Source organism: Ursus arctos, unplaced genomic scaffold (assembly GCF_023065955.2).
Source record: "Ursus arctos isolate Adak ecotype North America unplaced genomic scaffold, UrsArc2.0 scaffold_19, whole genome shotgun sequence".
NCBI lineage: Eukaryota > Metazoa > Chordata > Mammalia > Carnivora > Ursidae > Ursus > Ursus arctos.
In genome coordinates, this window is record NW_026622863.1 from 43,740,932 (window position 1) to 43,754,475 (window position 13,544).

Here is a 13,544-nt window from a genome sequence, read left to right on the forward strand (position 1 = left end):
ATTGTTCACACTATTTTTTAAAAGATTTTATTTATTTATTTGACACACACAGAGAGAAAGCCAAGCAGGGGGAGCAGCAGGCAGAGGGAGAGGGAGAAGCAGGCTTCCTGCAGAGCAGGGGGAGCCCGAATGTGGGACTCAATCCCAGGACCCCGGGATCATGACCTGAGCTGAAGGCAGTTGCTTAACCAACTAAGCCACCCAGGCGCCCTGAATCGTTCACTTTAAAAGGACTAATTTTATGTTATGTGATTTTCACCTCAACAACATATATATGACATGGTATTTACCAAGAATAAATATAGAGCAGTAAAATATAACAGATGACTTAAAGTATGTCTGATTATTGAAGAGATTTTAACATGACACAAATGTCTTTCATTTTGGCGGGGAAGTGATGATTTATTTAACAAATGGTTCTGGAAAAAATGACTACGAAGATGAAATCAGTTTTTTTAAGTTGATTGATTTAGAGAGCGTGTGCGTGAGGAGAGGGGCAGAGGGAGAGGGGGAGAGAGAATCTCAAGCCGACTATACTGAGCATGGAGCCCAAGACAGGGCTCCATCTAAGGACCCTGAGATCATGACCTGAGCTGATACCGAGTCAGTTGCTCAACTGCTTTTGTGGAGCTGACATTCTAAAGGAGAAGACAGTTGGGTTTGAGAAAAGGGGAGACGTTGAATAGGCAGGTGTGATATATACGGAGAAAACAGGAGTAAGGATAAAAAAAAATGGGAATCCTCCGCGTATCTGTGGTATTTAAGGCATAAGACTGGATGATTTTTGTACAGTTTGTGCATATTTTTATAAGCTTGGAGAAAACGGAGAAGGATGCTCTGAGAGACTAGAGAGAAAGACCTCCGCTCAAATCTCAGCGGTTAGTCTCTGGGAAAGTTACCCAGCCTTTCAAAGCCTGTGTATAAAGTGGAAATAATGGCACAGCTCCACTACCGCCCCCTCTTGGCTTAAAGAAGCTCCTGTGAGGGTGGAACCTCGAAGACAGAAAAGTAGCGTCGCGAACGCCCAGGCTGAAGCCACGGCAGCCATATTGGTTACGGGAGGCGGGGAGGCGTTGCGACCTCTGCCATTTTCAGTTAGCTCAGGAGCGGGCTTCCGGTCACCATCTTGAATGACAGCAGAGGCGGGGCTCTGACTGACATGTCCATTAAGGGCCGGTCTCCTAAGGCACCTCCCCGAGAACAACTGAACGCGAACCGCGGCAGGCGGAGGTCGGCAGCCGTAGCCCCGCCCCCCGCGTTGGGCTCCACCTCCCGGCCCCACTTCCGCCGGGTGAGCGTCTGTAGGCGTCGCTGCCGTAAATCGGGCTGGAGGTTTGCCGCATCACGGAAGATGGCGGCCACGGCAGTGAACGGGACGCCGGGCACCTCGAACTCGGGCCCCGCGGCGACCTCGGGTGCAGTCTTGCAGGTCGCGGCCGGCATGTACGAGCAACTTAAGGGCGAGTGGAACCGTAAAAGCCCCAATCTTAGCAAGTGCGGTGAAGAGCTGGGCCGTCTCAAGGTAGTGTTTGGCGGATGCCGCTACAGGGGTCTAGACCTAGCCGAATTCCCGGCCGCCGGCGAGACCAGGGCGGGCTGGGGGATCCAGCATGGTGAAGGACTCGGAACTGCCAAAGTGCGAGCTTAGAGGGGTGAAGAAGAGGTTTGGAACGGATCAAACACGACCCCACAGTGTGTGTGGGGGGGAGGCGTGATGGAAATGTTCAGGCATTAACTAAGGGATTAAAGTTTTGGTGTTTGGAGGCCTAGCTGGATGGAGCGGCAGCATGGGAGTATTGGAGTTTTTCTGATGGTGGGTGCTCGACGAGCAAGTGGGTAATGAGGACTGGACAGGGTGATGAAAGAAGGCTGAGATGAAGGGTTGTGTGGTTAGACAAGACCAAATCAGGGTCTGAGAGATCTGGGACTTAGGGACGCATCTGGGGAGACGGGGGGAAGCCGAGTTTTGAGAATAGGATTGAATCTAGAAAAAATGTTTTGTTTTTTTTTTAAAGATTTTATTTATTTATTCGACAGAGATAGAGACAGCCAGCGAGAGAGGGAACACAGGCAGGGGGAGTGGGAGAGGAAGAAGCAGGCTCATAGCGGAGGAGCCTGATGTGGGGCTCGATCCCATAACGCCGGGATCACGCCCTGAGCCGAAGGCAGACGCTTAACCGCTGTGCCACCCAGGCGCCCCTGAATCTAGAAAAAATGTTCTTATAGGAGAAGACCAAAATGGTGCTCTGGGTGCTTCAGACCGAGCGTGTTTGGGAAAGAGTACAAGTATTGTGGGCTGAACTAAGTCTCTGAATGGGTCGCGTCTGATAAATGATGTGTGGGTTGGACAACGGGGGGATGTTAGTTCCCTTCCCTCCTAAGTGTAGATTTGGGGGTGGATGGGAGGTGTAGCTGGGCCCAACCCAATGGATTGTGGAAAAGTTCTGCCAAGAACTGAAGGTGCTGGCGTCCCTCCACCCCCTTGATTCCATTGAGTCAGGCATGGAGAGTGTTTCCTGTTTCCCCAGTGGGGCTATTAATAATTGTAACAAGAGTTCATCCTAAATGGGCATTCAGTGTGCCCAGTCCCTGTCTGAGTGCTGAGGACTGATCCTTTAAAACTCTGAACAGCCCTGAGTCAGGGATGATGATTAGTTCTGTTTTCTAGGTGAGAAAACTAAGGCTTAGCGAAGGTAAGTAACCTGTGCTTGAGGTCCCATCTTCTTTTTTTCCTTCCTTCCCTGCTCTCCTTGTCAGCTGGTTCTGCTGGAGCTCAACTTCTTGCCAACCACAGGGACCAAACTGACCAAACAGCAGCTCATTCTGGCCCGTGAGTGTCACTGGGGCTGGTGGGGAGTGATGGGGTGGGGGTGATGGGAGGAATGGCAGGAATGGTAGTCAGAAGAGGGACTCAGGCACCTCCTGAGAATCTGCCCTGTCACCCACAGGTGACATTCTGGAGATTGGGGCCCAGTGGAGCATTCTGCGCAAGGACATCCCCTCCTTCGAGCGCTACATGGCCCAGCTCAAATGCTACTACTTCGATTACAAGTGAGGATGGGTCCTGCCCCTGATTGGGTGGGGGCAGGGGGTTGTATGGTAGCTTTTAAAAAAATAATAAATCCCTGGTTCTCCAGCCACTCAGGTCATCTTCTTTCAGAACTCCCTGTTTGCCTAGCTCTGTCCCCAGAGGCTGCAGGGTCAGGGGGTTGCTCTGGAGGTCCTTATCCTGGGATTGTACCAGCTGGTCTCTGTTGGCCTCCAGTCTGTTCCCCTGTCCACATGCCTACGCTGCATTTCCACTCCCCAGTGTAGCTACCTTTCACCTGCCCTGGCTCCAACCTTGCCCCCTTGGATTGATCCCCCATGGCAGCCAGTAGAATCTTTGTGACGGTAAAATTTGACCAATGTCGAAACGCTGATTGGAACCTGTCATGGCTCTCCATACTTCTCAGGCTCCAGACCAAACTTTCCTGCAGCCTCCAATACTGTATCAGCCCTGACCCCTCTTACTCTGCCTCCCCTATCCCAGCCCAGTCCCTCCCTAAAGTCAGAGGGGTCTTGGTCACTGCTGCGTTCCAGTATTGCCTAGCACGAGGCTGGGCCCTGAGCAGGGATTCACTGAGTATGTGTTGAATACAAAACTTAATGTTTTTTAACTCAATGGTACCTGCATGGATTAATGATTAAGAATTTGACATCAGAAGTCAGACAAACCTGAGTTTGAAACTAATTTTGCCACTTCCTAATTATGTGGTCTTGGGCAAATGACTTCACCTCCCTACGCCTCAGTTTCCCCCTTAAAGTGAGGGTGATAACTCTTAATATTATAATCATAGCTAACACACAGTACTTATTTGAGTCAAGTACTGTTCTGATCACTGTACCTGGGTTAAGTCATCTAATTCATGTAACCCTTATTCACTTGTCCTACCTTCTATGAGACAGACGCTGTGGTAATACTCATTTTACAGTTGGGGAAACTGAGGCAGAGTCACTTTACTAAAGTGAGGTCACCTATTTGGGCCCCTATGACTTGTGACTTCTTCATGCCTCTCTGGGCTTCAGTTTCATTTGAAAACCCAAGATCCGATACTTCTGCAAGGAGACAGCATGGGGCAGTCATCAGGGTCCCTGGAGCCTAGAGTGGGGGGCTTATAGGTACTTGAGCCCTCCTTACGTTGGTTCTCCTGCCCTGGTCCACAGGGAGCAGCTCCCTGAGTCAGCCTACATGCACCAGCTCTTGGGCCTCAACCTCCTCTTCCTGCTGTCCCAGAACCGGGTGGCTGAGTTCCACACAGAGTTGGAGCGGCTGCCCGCCAAGGACATCCAGACCAATGTATACATCAAGCATCCTGTGTCCCTGGAGCAAGTGAGGCTGGGGAATTGCCTGGGGGGCGGGGGGGGAGAGATCTGAAGGTGGTGGTATAGGTACAGACATTAGGGAAGATTTCCTGGAGGAGGGGGCAGGGGTCACCCGTCTTTTAGCCGGGGGGACTCATTTGTTCATTTGTCCAACAACTGTTGAGTTCCAGCCATGTGCCATGACCTGTGGCTGGTTTTCAGACTGTACTACAAACAAAGCAGATTAAAATACGGGATCTGGTGGGCGTGACATTCGGATGAGGAAGTAGATAGTTAACAAAAAGATTAAGTAATCTTATGTGGTCTGTCAGATGTTAAGTGCTATGGAGAAAAACAAAGTAAGGAGAGTGGAGAGTCGGGGCAGGGATGAATTTTTTTGTAGGGTGGTCAGGGAAGGCTTTGCTGAAAAGGTGAGATTTGAAAAAGATTTGAAGGGGTGATGAACCCAGCCCCATTGACATCTCGGGGGAAGTGAACCAAGTAGAGGGAGCAGCCAGGCCAAGGTCCTGAGGCAGAAATATGCCTGGTGTGGCTGAGGGTAAGCAAAGAGGACAGTATTTCTAGAACAAGGTGAGCATGGTCAGGGAAGAGCTTTAATGCCTAAGGTTGGGAAGTAGTTCTTAGAGCTGAGGTCTCATGGGAGGATTTTGCTGTGGTGAGAAGATGGGAGAGAGCAGTTATGGCCGGCAGCACACCTTAGGCAGAAGAGTGGAGGAATGAGCTGGGGGTGCATCTAGCTCTGTCTCCCTCCTGTGGCTGGAGAATAGATAAGAGAATTAGCTATCAGCACAGGGCAGTTTGGAGAAAGAATGTGTGTGCTTGCCCTTGTGTGCATGCATATGTGTACAAACCAGGAGGGACTTCCTGGAAGAGGAGGTGCACAGTCCGCATGGGGAATGCATGACTATACACTAAGGGTGTTCTAGTGGAGGAGATTATGAAAGCACTGGGAATGTGGTGAGGCCTCAGCTGGTAGGCCCCTTGTGCTACCTCTTCCTCATCCTCTTTTCCTCCCCACCCCTGGCCTCTGCAGTACCTGATGGAGGGCAGCTATAACAAGGTGTTCCTGGCCAAAGGCAACATCCCTGCCGAGAGCTATACCTTCTTCATTGACATCCTGCTTGACACTATCAGGTGTGTGTGTGTGTTGGGGGCGGCCAGGGTCCTGTGGAGTTCAGAAAGAGCTTGGACTCAAGTCAGACAGCCCTGAGTTGAATCCCATTCTGGCCACTTGTGGTCTGGAGAGGCTGGGCACATCATTTCTCTCTTTTCTATGAACTGGAACTTATCATGAGATTGTGTAAAACAGCCCTCATCTCACTGTGGGCTGTTAATCTGTGTGTCCATATGATCCGGGCTTTGGCTTGGCTCCTGGACAGTGCTCAGCCACAGGACCCAAGCTGCCTGTCTTAGAAGTGATCCAGTCCAAGAGGCATGTGACCTCACCTCAGGTCTCCTAAACTGTGGGACCCTCAGTTTCCTCTACCTTAGAGTGGGGCCATTAAGTCCCGCTCAGGGGTTGCTCCGTGCACAAGTGATATGACATGGGCAGGTGGGCGTGACATTTACACATCCCGTGAGAAATAAAAGGGTCCAGGTAGTGGCAGAGCTAGTTCATGGAGGCAGAGTGCCAGACTGAGATGGGTTTCCATTTCTTGGATGGCAAAACCAAGCCCAGAGATGTGGTGGGAGTGAAGAGGGGTGGCTTAGTGAGTTTAGATTATTTTTAAATAAAAAATATTTGGCTTTCCAAAATGAACAGGGAGTAATTATATAATGAATGTCTGCATACCTGCCACTTGGTCTAAGAGATAAAACACATCAGAAATGGATGCACACTCCCTGTCACTAACTTTTCCCTGGAGCTATCTCCTTCTTCGTTTTCAGTGACTTGATCCTTTGATGTTTTCCTACTTCAGTATTGATCTTGATGCCTCTTAACAGGTGGCAAGGAACCCTCCCAGGATCAGATCTAGAAATGGGGCACAGCACCCTTGTGTGTGTGTGTGGGGGGGTGTTCTGTAAAGAGATCCCCTCCTGTGAATCCCAGGCTGGGTTTCAGACAGCCTGAAGTCCTCGTGGCTGGGAGTGGGATTCAGAGTTTGAGCCCAGGAGTCTCAGAGACCTGGACCCTGCTGTGGCCCTGGCTTTGCAACTCTGGTTAAGCTACTCCCCCTCCCCAAGCCTTGATGAAACAGGGCAGGAAGCATGTTCCAGCCGTCAGGGCTGAATTGAAAGGTCAGAGCTCACACGTGTCAGGCCTGGGAGGACAAGGCCTGGAGAGCTGTCTGTGCTGAGTAATGAGAACCTCGTCTTTCCTCAGGGATGAGATTGCTGGGTGCATCGAGAAGGCCTATGAGAAAATCCTTTTCACTGAGGCCACCCGGATCCTCTTCTTCAACACACCCAAAAAGATGACAGACTACGCCAAGAAGGTGGCTGGGGTGCAGGGCGAGGGGCCGTGGGGCCAGGGGTGCACTCACAGTAGGAGGGGAGGCTGGAGGGACTCGAGCAGGAATGCACATGTTTAAATCCAGCTGTGTGACCACAGGCAGGTTGCTGAACTTCTCTGAGCTTTAGTTTCCTGATCTGTAGTGTGGGCTGGAATTTAACATGTGGGGTGAGCTTAGCATAGCACCTGGCAGGAGGCGGAGGGGGACGCTGGGGCTCAGTACCTGTTGAGCTGTTGTCCTTAATGAATTCCTTAGAGCTTTTCTCCGTGAGACTTTGCCTCATCTGGCCTGGGGTGTTCATGTAGGAGTAGTGCCTCTGGAGATGCTGGGGCATGGGGTGTAGTGACCCCAGTAACTGAGGAGGGTCAAGACCAGACTGGAAGAGGTGAAGTTGAACTTGAGCTATGGTGACAGCTGATATTTAGTGATCATTTATTCTGGGCCAAACACTTCTCAGCACTTTATAGAGGTGTTGATTCACTGAATCCTCATAGACCCAGAGAAGTGTGTGAGTAGAGTCCTTGTTTCAAATATGGAGACACTGAGGCACAGAGAGGTGAAGTTACTTGTCTAGAGTTGTGTGGGTAGAGTAGGGTTGGCGAGGAACGTGAGCCAGGGCCCACATGGGCAGGTTGCTGGCTCTGTGGGGTGGGGAGGGAGCCTGTGTGATCACCCCACCCATCTGTCATCCTTCCCTTCCTGCAGCGAGGGTGGGTTCTGGGCCTCAACAACTACTACAGCTTTGCCAGCCAGCAGCAGAAGCCAGAAGATACCACCATCCCCTCCACGGAACTGGCCAAACAGGTCATCGAGTATGCCCGGCAGCTGGAGATGATCGTCTGAGCCCACCAGGCACGGGGTGGGGCCGGGCTTGCGGTACTTAAAGCAGTGGCAGGGCAGGGCTTCCTCCAATAAAGGTGGATTGACATTCTGTCTTCTAGGCCCTTGTCTCCCCTGGTGGAATGGTGGGGAGACAAGTTCCTTATCTTGGAAGAACATAGAAGTTTGGGGGCCCTCTGGGGTCTGAGATAACCCTGTGTTGGGTCAGCCTCTGTCCAGTGGCCGTTGCTGAAGCTCTCAGATGGCAGCCCATTACAGGGGCTCAGTGGCAGGAGAGCAAAGGTTCCGGGTAGAGGGATTGTTGCAGCCAGCTGTGGACCCACAGGAATACCAGGCCAAGGCACGAGTTTTTCAGCAAAGGGGGTGACGCATCACAGTTTGAAAAATGTTTGCAATTAAACCAGTTTGTTAAATGACATGCGAAATGGAACCCGTCTGTGGGCTACCAGTTTGAGACCTCTGTGGAACGAAAGATGTGGGCGCTGGCATGGGCTTGCCCGGGTTCCCACTCTTCCTGAGCCAGTACTGTAACTTATGACCTCCTGGACCACCCCCAGCCTGTGTTTCCTGCCTTGAAGTTCTCGAGAAGGTATTTAAGGCAGAGTCCAAGTCTGGCTGAGCTGTTTGTGGGATGTGGGGTTTTCAACAAAGTCTTCCAGAGTCTGTTTCCGCATCTGGATAAAGGGAAGGAGCACCCCTGCATTCCAGAGGGATTTGTGCTGAACATCTCAGCATAGCATCAGATTGGCTCAGAAATGGGGCTGATGGTATTAAGGGTAATGAGACTGCCTCACCCCTGGGGCCATCAGTCCAGGTGCTGGATGAATGGAACCTCCGGGATTTCTGTTTTGGGTCCAGATCCTTAACTCTAAGATGTGCTTTCACAGAGGCCTCTGCCCTAGCCCACCCCATCCCTTCACCCCTAAGCAAGTGACTGACAGGTAGCTAGACATCTGGATGGTTATTTTATTGTTGAGGGGCAGGCAGAGGGCACTGAGCAGACTGCACTCAGTTGGAATGGGTGGCCTGCAAGTCGTAGTGCTCCAGCCCGGCCACTAGGGAGCCAGCCAGCTTGATGGTGGCAACCCAGGGTGGCTCACTCAGGTGGTTGGTGGGCGTGCTCAGCCTAGGGGGAGGGGAGAGTCAGCAGGACCTGGCCATGTGGCCAAGCCCTTGTCCTTTCTAGGTTTCGCTTTCCCCATCTGTATGAGGGGCCATGTATGAATATCACAAAGGCAATCTAGGGCGGGGCTGTATCCACTTCAGTTGAGGAAGGGGGGCTAAGAATTGGTGATAGTGTGTGTGTCCTGTACTCCCCGCACCCATCCCTACTGAACCCCCAGGGGGTCCAGAGGAGAGAGTCTCTCAGTGATTCAGAATCTTTGGGAGCCAAGGTCAGATGAACCCTGGTGACCAGATTCCGAGATTCAGAGAGAGAGGGGGAGAGAGAGTGAGTGTGTGTGTGTGAGTGTGTGTGTGTGTGTGTGTGTGTGTGTGTGTGTGTGTGTTTGTGTGTAGGGGAGCTGTAACTGAGAGATACACTATCTCCTCTGGATCTGAGGACTCAGGTATAGCCTCTGCAGCACAGGGACTGCCAAAGCCTTGGGACACAGAGTCAGGAGAAGTTGCCAAAGGCTGGAGGGGTCAGGAGTGTGAGGGACTTCTTTGGACGTATGCATTCCTCTCCTCTGCTCATATGCCAGGCTTGGGACATGGTCCTTCTTGGTGCCCTCAGGGACAGGGTTAAGGCTATGAATAGGGTCAGTCCAACTGGCACCATTTTCCCTTCCTGATGGCTCCAGATGGTCACAGGGACAAGGGTCAGCTTGGAGATCTGTATACCAAGAGGCTGGACCAAGGTGTTCCCTGTCTCTGGTCAGGGGTCAGTATGGTGTCAGTTTTTCTCTTGGTCCTGAAGGATTGGAGCTCAGCTGGGTTTGAGATAACGGGGGTCAGCTGGGGTCAGGACTCCAAAGAGCTGAATGGGACTCTGTCTGGGAAGGTTGGGTTCAGGACTTCAAGGGGTATACCCTCCCCTCCCTACTCCCCGACGACCTTCCCTCACCAGGCAGACACGTTGCGTGGTAGACGGCGGTGACGCGGCTGGTGGCGGCAGTAACACTTGCAGGGACAAGAGTTAAGCACCTGGAAGGGCGGCCAGTGGTGTGTGGTGCCGGCGTTAGCCAGTCCCGCTGGAGGAGTCCCGCCGCCACCACCGTCAGTCACGGTAGCTGCAGTACGTTCTCGAGGACCATCTCCGGGTGCGCCATCCTCACGGGTCGCCCCTCGGGCTGCGCGGGGACCCTTACTCCTGCGCGTGCGGGCCTTGATGGGCGCGGGCGCAGGCAGCGTTGGCTCCGCTATGGTGGGAGCCGGAGCCGGGGATAGGGCCGGAGCCGGGGCCGGGGCTGGGGCCGGGGCTGGGGCTGGGGCCGGGGCCGGGGCCGGGGCCTGGTTGGCATCCAAGGCGAGGGGCAGAGTGGGAGCCGGGGCGGGAGCCGGAGCCGACTCCAAGTGGCCCGGGCGTGGGGTGGGAGGGCGGGGCACGGGCAGCGGTGTTGGCTGGAGCACGGGCGGCTGCGGTGTCAGCGGCGGCGCGGGAGGCGGCGTGGGTGGCGGCGTGGGCGGCGGTGGCGGCACCTTCCGTGGGCCTCCCAGCCCCGGGCTCACAGGCTCGCCATTGGTGGGCGCCGGGAAGATGAACATAGGCGGCGCCAGTAGGGCCGGTGCAGGCCTCCGGGGCCCAGGGGCCTGGTGCGTCTGCCCTGGCGGAGGCGGTGGGGAGCCCCAGGGCCCTGAGAGCGCCGCCGCACGCCGTCGGGGCACCCCGACACCGCCGCCGGCTCCGTTGAAACGGAAGTGGCGTTCAGGGCCATCGGGAGGGCTCACCCAGTCAAATTTGGGCTTCGAGCCTGGAAAGGTGGTGTAGGGTGGCGGCGGAAGGGCCCTGGCGTGGGACACAGGCGCCGAGGTGGGTCCAGAACACCCCTCGCCGTCTCCGTCACCGCCTTCTGCTTCCTGAGTCCCTCGAGGGACCTCTCCCGAGGGTCGAGTGGCCCCAGGAACCAGGGGCCCCTGCTTCAGGACCTCAGCGTACGAGATGGAACCAGAGGCGGCAGCGAAGAGTCCTCCGCCCCCGCCGCCCCCGAGCGAGGCTTTGGCCGCTAAGGAACTCGAGGCTGCTGCAGGGGCCAAAGGGGGCCCCGACTTGAATGTGACTTTGCACAGCAAACTCAGGCCGGACTCGGAGACCGCAGGCCGGGCCATTTCGCCCTCGCCCGCTTGGGGAGGCGCCCCTCTGCGGGCTCCAACGGCCGTCTGGCCCTCGCTGCCGTACCTGACCTGGCTTTCTGAGGGGGGTGTGGCGGGTGTGGCCAGAGCAGGAATGATTCTGTGGTCCGGGGGCTGCCGGTCGGAAGGTGGCGGTGGTGGCAGCTTCCGCGGCTCCAAGGGCGGCGGAGTAGGGGATGGGGCCCTCGGGACAGAGTTGGGGTCCTCTCGGGTTAGTTGCCGGGGCGGCGGCAGCAGCGGACGGAGGCTCGGAGGATCGCCCTGGCCGCGATGGCTCGCCTCCAGCAGACCGCGGATCCGGGGCACCGGAGTGCCCGTGGGTTTTCGCCACTTAGACGGCGCGGGCAGCAGGGTCCCCACGGGGGGCGGGGGTGGTGTGGAGACCGCCGCCGCAGCCGCCTCCTCTAAAAGGGGCGTCACTGGCGAGGGCAGTTGTAAGGTCAGGGGCAGGGGCGAGGGTGAGGCCTGGGGCTCCGGGGGGTACCAGGATTCCCGGGGGCGCGGAGCTGCCAGGAAACCAGACGCCCAGCCCGCGAGCCAGGCGCATGGCCGGGGAGGAGGGGGTCACCTCGGGCTCCACCAGGGACGTCCGGCGGGAGTCAGAGGAGCGGTCCGAGGCCTGCTCTTTTCGGGAGCCCCCGCCCGCGGACGGCTCCGACTGCACGTTCCCCATTTCTGACGGAGGTCGGGGACTGTCAGAAGAGCTTCCGCCAGTCAGTCTGCTAAAACTGTGGGGACTCCGCAAGGCTGGCTGTATTTGGTCCTACCCGTCCACCCCACACGCACCCCTGTGTTCCAAGATCCACTCAGGCACCAGTCGCTAGCCGCACTCCTGGTCCCTGACTCAAGCTCAAGCGTTCTTCCCCATCGTCCCATTCAGCTACTGTCATGCCTTCTTTCTCATGGCCCCATTCAGCTGCTGTTCAGACACTTAGGCTCCATTCTCTTAGTGTACTAAGGTTCCGTCCCTGCCCCCTCACCCCACCCCGACTTGCCCCTCAGGTCACATCCCTACACTTTGACCACGTCCCCAGTTTCTAGGCTCCAAGACGCGGTCTTGCCCTCTTTCCTGTCAGTCACTCAGGCCACATCACTCGATGATTGCGCTCAGTAGCCTGTAAGGCCTGCAAGGAGTTCAAACTTCTCTCCCAGTCTTCTAACCTCGCTTGGGAGCCTCAGGCCCCGCCCCTGCTCTCTGGTCCCGCCCCCGATTGTCGGTATAGGGCCTTATCACCCGCTCCAGGTCTGGCCCCGCCTCCGCGGTCTTCTTGTCTTGCTAAGCCCTTAGTCCTCACCTCTAACCCTCCGATCCCTCTCTGTGTGTCGATCATTTGAGTCTCGCCCTCTTCCCAGGCAGCGGCAGATTTTCGTGCCTCACTTCTAAACTTTTCCGGCTCCTGGTCTACCAGCCGGCTTCAACACTCAGGCCCCACCTCTTTCTCCAACTCCACCCTGGCCCCGCCTTCGCCCAGAGGTTCCCACTCACCGACTCCTCCAGCCGACCGAAGTTCAGACCGCGGCCCCCTGGGCCCAGGGCGGGCGGGGAACGGCCGTAGCAGAAAATAACCGAAAAGAACGGGGGTGAAGCGGGTGATGGCAAGTGGGCGAGACAGCGAGGGCGGACCCCGAGATCTAGGCCCCGCCCCCGGGCTCGAGGCCCCGCCCTCCCGTGAGCCGGCAAGAGGCCGGCCCCTTACGAACCTGGATCTCCCTTTGAAATATTCCGACGTCTTCTTCCTAGGCCCCACCCCTTTAGAATGTTATCCTTAGCTCCTCCTCTTTATAAATGCTCCACCCCTCGTCGTTAGTCCCTCCCTCGAGGCTCCGCCCATTACGAACACCGCTACGTAGCTCCTCCCTTTCAGCTCTCTCATGGGCCCCGCCCATAAGACAATTTAGTTCTAAACTCCACCCTTTTAGGACCCCACAACATCTCTTTCCAAGACCCTCTCCTTCCTCGGGCCTGCCTAGAAGGCCCATCCACCGTGGAGCCGCCCCTTCCATGACGCAAGGGCTTGTCCGCGCCCTCGGCGTCCTCACCGACTCTCCTTCCCAAGGCCCTCCGACCCCGCCCCCTAGCGAATGCTCCCTTCTCGCCCCACCCCTTTTCGAACCCTACCAGGTACTCAGCTCCTCCCATTTAGAACCCAAAGCGAAGACCCTCACCTCTTTAGAACCCTGAGACCAGGCCATGTCCCGGACCTTTCCCCACATCCTCAGGGATCAATGGCGCGGATGGGTGGGAAAGTGGGGGATCCTTTCTGGATCCTGAGAAAATGGGGGCTGGGGGGCTGTTCTCTGGGAGCCAGTGACGGGCTCTAGGACCCAGCGGGCAAGTACGCCCGCCTCGCGCTTACCCCTCCCCCAAGCCGCCCCCTCCCCCTCACCCATCTTCCAGGTTCCCCCTCCCTCCCCCGTCGCCCCGGCTCCCGGTGCCCGTCTCTAGCGCCGCCGGAACCAGCGAGGGAGCCGGAGCGAACAAGAGGAGGAGGAAGAGGAGGCCAAGTCGCCGCCGCTCGGAGCCCGGCCGGAGCCTCCCAGGCAGGTGCCAAGGGGGGCGAGGGGGCGGGGGCTGACAGACAGCCTGTCCTGGTG

The 13,544-nt window shown here is 56.0% G+C and overlaps 2 protein-coding genes across 2 annotated transcripts; one reads left to right on the forward strand and one right to left on the reverse strand.

Moving 5' to 3' along the window:
- The first annotated feature begins 1,159 nt into the window (after positions 1-1,159).
- On the forward strand, positions 1,160-8,072 carry PSMD8 (proteasome 26S subunit, non-ATPase 8). The gene is made up of 7 exons (XM_026482392.4): positions 1,160-1,522; positions 2,758-2,830; positions 2,949-3,051; positions 4,207-4,372; positions 5,399-5,499; positions 6,689-6,800; positions 7,524-8,072. The coding sequence occupies exons 1-7, from the start codon at positions 1,160-1,162 to the stop codon at positions 7,659-7,661; spliced, it is 1,056 nt and encodes a 351-aa protein (XP_026338177.1). The 3' UTR covers positions 7,662-8,072.
- Positions 8,073-8,623: 551 nt separating this feature from the next.
- GGN (gametogenetin) lies at positions 8,624-11,918 on the reverse strand. Its single transcript, XM_026482391.4, is given in 3 exon segments — positions 8,624-8,784; positions 9,724-11,429; positions 11,431-11,918. Coding segments are annotated over 3 exon segments (2,016 nt in total). The 5' UTR covers positions 11,623-11,918; the 3' UTR covers positions 8,624-8,666.
- Between the last annotated feature and the right edge of the window lie 1,626 nt (positions 11,919-13,544).

Bases quoted from the DNA above. Each gene is read 5' to 3' on its own strand.
- PSMD8 (XM_026482392.4), top strand. From the start codon at position 1,160: ATGTCCATTAAGGGCCGGTCTCCTAAGGCACCTCCCCGAGAACAACTG. The intron at 3,052-4,206 runs GTGAGGATGGGT...CCTGGTCCACAG, and splicing joins TGCTACTACTTCGATTACAA to GGAGCAGCTCCCTGAGTCAG. The intron at 6,801-7,523 runs GTGGCTGGGGTG...CCCTTCCTGCAG, and splicing joins TGACAGACTACGCCAAGAAG to CGAGGGTGGGTTCTGGGCCT.